The sequence below is a fragment of the Populus euphratica genome, unplaced genomic scaffold, assembly GCF_000495115.2.
Source record: "Populus euphratica unplaced genomic scaffold, PopEup_1.0 scaffold19.1, whole genome shotgun sequence".
Classification (NCBI taxonomy): domain Eukaryota; kingdom Viridiplantae; phylum Streptophyta; class Magnoliopsida; order Malpighiales; family Salicaceae; genus Populus; species Populus euphratica.
The window spans coordinates 2,992,013-2,997,485 of record NW_011499853.1 but is presented as its reverse complement, the minus strand read 5'-3'; the positions used below and the strand labels follow the sequence as shown (position 1 = coordinate 2,997,485).

The window sequence follows — 5,473 nt, the reverse complement described above, 5'->3', positions numbered from 1 at the left end:
TGGTGGAGCAGCAAAACAATGCTAGCTTAGACAAGAACTTTTTTGCTACGCTTGCATGATCTACAGTGTGAGCCAAAATTATTTTGATTGGATTCCTCTGTTATAACCCTATCATACTTACGTATATGTGTATACAGCTACAAAAGTGACCCATCAGAGACTTTTGTCAGCATACATTTATAGCTAAAACTGGCTTCATTTAGCCATTGTAATTTTGTGTTTTGGACCCCCCCCGCTCATACCAGATATGGTAGCAAGATAGAAGACAAGAAAAACGTTATGAATATATTAATATGTGGGCAATATACTGTGAAATCCCTTTATCTTGTGGAACCAAAGGAGAGTAGGATCCTTTTAGCTAGGTCCATGTCTTCTCCTCTTATTTTTTTCTCTCCTTGTGCACGCAAGGGAGTAGGAACAGAAGTTAGTCGGCACAGAACTGAATTAATGAAAGATGCAGCCATCACTTAGGTCCAAGTGGAAAGGGACAAAGTTATAGTCACCCTTTCTTTATTGTAAGAGAGCAAATAATCGAGTAATAAATTACATTGAATTAAACAGCTTCCAGGGGTACCTTGTGCAAAACACTAAATGGGTGTTTTTCTTTACCTAATTACGAAGTGTTTTTTAAACTATTTTTTATTGAAGAACATTAAATTTAAATTATTCTTTTTTATATAGATCTTTTGAATAGTGGTGGTTGAACCGATCGACTTGTGAAGTGGGAGAACCTATGAAATTTGCCAATGGTACTAGCTCTAGCACCCGTATATATACAGGAAAGTGATTTAGATACAGCCTGCCTAGATAGAATAATATTGTACCGTGTGGCTCGCGATGCCAATATTTCAATCAGCATATATAGTTCTTGACGATGTATCATTTTCGTATGCCCCATTAGGGTTAGTACTTGTCTCTCCAGGTTTATGGGTGCCAATATTGCTACGTGACTTCATATCCTTCTCTCTCGTAATCTTCCATTGTAATACTTGAAGGAAGAAAGGCATGCTTAAGGTTTAGGGTTCTCTGCTTAGAAGGATTGGTTATGTTCTACAATATATAAAATGAGTTTGAATTCACTTGGAGCTAGTGTATGGTTCTGGACCCTCCTTTACCATGTAGCTAGTGTCAAGATTTAATGCCTTCAATAGGACTACAGGAGACCTCTCTGGCTAGCTAACATGTGAATGCCACCTTTTCAACAGACCAACAAGGATATAACCAGCCATGTTGTTATGATCATGTAAATGCATCCAAAGAGACATTTTGGTTGTTTATGTTGGCCTGGTTACTCATTGATGAATTGAGTGAAGAGAGCTCTGGGGGCCTACATTGCCCCTATTTCCCAATACATTCATTGAATAGTGGTAGTTTTATTTCCCAAGTCTTCACAATAAATATATATTATATCGCTTTTTGAAACAGTGACGGCAAGCACAAATATTTATGCTATTTCACTAAACGAATTTGCAGTTGTGTTATTTCTCGTCAATATTTTAATTCTTCTTGCTAATAGCACAAAACCTTCATTTATTAGTGGATTAAATTGATTTTTGTTGAATTAGTTAGAGTTATTAGTAGATTGAATTGACTTTAAGCAGCTAGGTACCCTAGTTGATTTCATTCAAAATTCACATATATAAAGTTTTAGATGTCTAGATTAACACCTTATATTATAATTTTTTTTTGAATTTGAGAAAGTTCTCGAAAAACATACTTTATGGATCTAGGTGAGCGAGTAAAACCCCAATTGTTTCAGGTTTTTATAAAAAATATATGTCTTGATTCGAACTCAAAATCTGCTATGCAGATCTCAAAATGTTTGCCATCATACTACGTTTAAATCTCACAAAAACTTTAATATCATATTAAAAAATTATCTTACCTAAAAATTTAAATTATTTTATAACCTCCAAGCAGTAAGATTTATTAGTGGATTTTATCCATCACCTACACACCTATCTTGATTAGATTTATTAGTAGATTTTATCCATAACCTACATACCTATCTTGATTAGATATTTAAAACACTTTGGATGATAAAAATTTAAATTTAAATTTAATTTTTTTATATGTTTTTGTGTATGTGTGTGTGATCATTAACTATCATGGAACCACGGTGGAAACAAAAATGGAAGATTCGTATGGGTCATTGACAAGATAAGGATTGGCTGGCCTCTTTGTCTAATTTCATGAAATAATTCCTTGAAACTGACTAAATAAGCAAGGCAATTAAACTCATTATTGTCTGGGTACGTTAATATCTCAGTGCCCTTGAGTAGAATGTGTTTGCTTCTGCATATATGGCAAAATGCATTGACGGTAAGTAAGATCATAAATACCCGAACAAGACAATACAGGCATAAACATGCTGCCTCTCTAGCTAGAAAATCATTTCGGATGCTTGGGCTATGGGCACCCACAAATTCAACAATATTGGAACTTGTTAGATTTGTAGAGAGCTGAGCGGTATTATGAAGGAAGACCTTGCTAGCAGGCTTGATAGATACTAACCACATCATGCCTCAAATTAATGATTTTATAATGACATGTTTTGGGTTAATTTGTAGAAGTTTTTTTTTTTTAATTTCTTGAATTTAAATATTAAAATCAACATATTATTCTCTTAAATATATTATAAAGCCGTTTTTAAACTTATCTTTTGTGTTTTGAAAAATTAAAATGATTTATGATGTAAGATACATGGTAAAATTTAAAATATAAATTATAATTTTTAAAAACACAGGATAAACAACTAAAATTTTTTATAGAAGTTAATTGCCACCGATATAGAACCAGAAAATAGAGAGACATCCACACATGGAATAGTGGAAACAAAGGGCAAGCAAGGACTAGGAAGCAATGATGGGTGCCCAGATCACTTCTTCAAAAGTTGAACCCAATTTTTGGACATACTCGAACTACTTCTCTTATTTAATGAGATATACCTCTCTAGCTAGGACTACTTGTACTACAGCAAACAACAGCATAGAGAGAGAGAGAGAGAGAGAGAGAGAGAGAGAGAGAGTGAGAGTGAGAGAGAGAGATATGACTGTATCTAAGGTCGAAATCCCATTTCTTGATTTCTCTGAAGAAGCTTTGACAGGCTTAGAAGTTAAGAGTGAGAAGTGGAAAGAATTGTGCAACCAAGTTAGAGAGGCATGTGAGGCTCATGGGGTCTTCTTTTTGGTTTATGATAAGATCCCTAGTAGCTTACGTGAAGAAATGTTTGGTGCCATGAAGGCACTGTTTGATCTTCCTGAGGAGACTAAGAACAGGCACGTTAATCCTAAGCCATATCGAAGTTACTTAGGGAAGTGTCCTGTAGTTCCTTTTCATGAGAGCTTCGGCGTTGATGATGCTCCAACTCTTGATGCTTCTCAAGCTTTTACCAACCTTATGTGGCCTGAAGGGAACCCAAGTTTCTGGTAAGAGTACTACTCTCCTGATCCCATCATCGTTCTTGATGTCTTCTTCTTTTTCATGTGGTTGATGTAATTTATGCAAATGATTGAGTTTCTCTTGAAGACGATGCCTTTTTTCCCCTAAGATTATCATCAAATTCCAGGCTATAAATCATGAGTTCTACCCACAACAAAAACTAATTTAATGTGTAATGGCTTTATAGCATGCAATTAAATTCTATATTTGTTGACTGTTTCTAGTTGATTAGTTAATAATCAGTCATCACTAAATGATTGTCTTCTCATTAATGCCCACCTCTTAATTCCTTGGTCCTTATCATGACACACACAAAAAAGAAACTGCCCCCCTTCTTTAGTTAATTTCTTCCAAAGCCAGCTTTCAGATAATTAATTTCCTTTCTTGTTTGGGATGTTCCAGCTGTTCTTCATCTACTGAGCTCTAACATGTGTTAATGTCATGGCCAGAGACCCCTGGTCGCTATCCACTGAAATTGATCTCCAAAAACTGCAAGAAAAAGAAAAAGAAAAGGAAAACTCAATAAAATAAAATCATAGCAAAAACATATGAAAAGGGTACGGTACAGCTATCATAGTATTTGGTGGGATCTTACCTTGGCCAGTAGAAAGTAGAAACTAAGAAATAAAGGTGGTTTGTAGCTTTTGTCACATCAGTAGCCACACTTATTACTCAAACATGATAATGGCTGCTACCAGACAGGCTTGCTAGCTGCCAATGCACAATTTATTAGGGGCTTATCCTTTGAAACAGATTGAATTTATTACAATGCCAGCTTCAAAATGATTGTTCTAATTCAAAAATTCATGCACATGTCTTAGCAGGAAAAAAAAAAAAAACCCGGAACCACAGAGATAGAAGACTTAGCTTTTGTGTAACTGTTGGCAGTTCCATTAAATTCCATGTGGTCTTATTATCAGGTCGTGTGCAGTAATGCCAGAATCCTGAATTTAATTTTTGGTCATCATTCATCATTACTGGTGAATGATCTTTTTCTTTCTTTAACAGCTGGATTCTAAGTTTTCTACGTGGTACTTGAAATTGTGAGTGGAATAAAAACACATTTCTTTATGGTTTTTCATTCCGATCATGGCGGCATATTGTGTAAACAAACAAGGGATAAATCATATTAAAGAGAGGTGGCTGGCAACCCGGGCACCAACCAATTTTGCATTTTGTTCTTCTAAAATTCAACGCAATCCTGTTAGTGTTCACATTCTGGTAATAAACAAGAACAAGATGCATGAAATGTGCCTAATAGGATATGGCTGGCAGCATTAATTATTATTATTATTATTATTATTATTTTGGGTGTAGCGAGACAATCCATAGCATGAGCTCAAAGATGCAAGAATTGAATTTTCTGGTGATGAAGATGATTTATGAAAGTTTTGGCATCGAAAAGCTCTATGACTCTTTCCTTGAGGAAACCACCAGTATACTTAAGGTGATGAAGTATAAAGTTCCTCCAAGTGATACTGAGTCAGCCATTGGTCTAGTGGCTCACACAGACAAAAATGCTATCACCATTTTATGCCAAAATGAAGTTCAGGGTCTTGAGGTTCAAGCCAAGAATGGAGATTGGGCTCAAGTCATGGTTCCTGAAAATGCTTTCACAGCTATTGTTGGTGATACTGTCAAGGTAAATCTTTATTTTCATTTTAATCATAATCCAGACAGTCATTCATGTGGAGCGATTTTGTCGATCTGCCGTTAATTATACACAAATGCGAGACTGAGATTGTATGCTAACTGGTGTTGCAGGCATGGAGCAATGGGAGGCTTCATGCAGCAAGGCATAGGGTGGTGATTAGCGGGGACAGAGACAGGTATTCTTGTGGGCTGTTTTCAACTCCGAAGGAGGAAGCAGTGATCGAGGTGCCAAATGAACTTGTGGACAAAGAGCATCCTCTTCAATACAGGCCGTTTAATTTTTCAGATTATCTCTCATACTTTGTTTCCAAATTAAGTGATGATGCACTGGAGATATATGCTGGCATCTGAAGACGTTGTTGGGTTATATATATATATA

General features: G+C 35.7%; 1 protein-coding gene across 1 annotated transcript; it reads left to right on the top strand.

Annotated features, from left to right (window-relative positions):
* The first annotated feature begins 2,814 nt into the window (after window positions 1-2,814).
* On the top strand, window positions 2,815-5,473 carry LOC105122362 (probable 2-oxoglutarate-dependent dioxygenase AOP1). Its single transcript, XM_011021438.1, has 4 exons — window positions 2,815-2,993; window positions 3,030-3,428; window positions 4,759-5,083; window positions 5,206-5,473. Exons 1-4 carry the CDS (start codon window positions 2,863-2,865, stop codon window positions 5,443-5,445), a joined length of 1,095 nt encoding a protein of 364 aa, XP_011019740.1. The 5' UTR covers window positions 2,815-2,862; the 3' UTR covers window positions 5,446-5,473.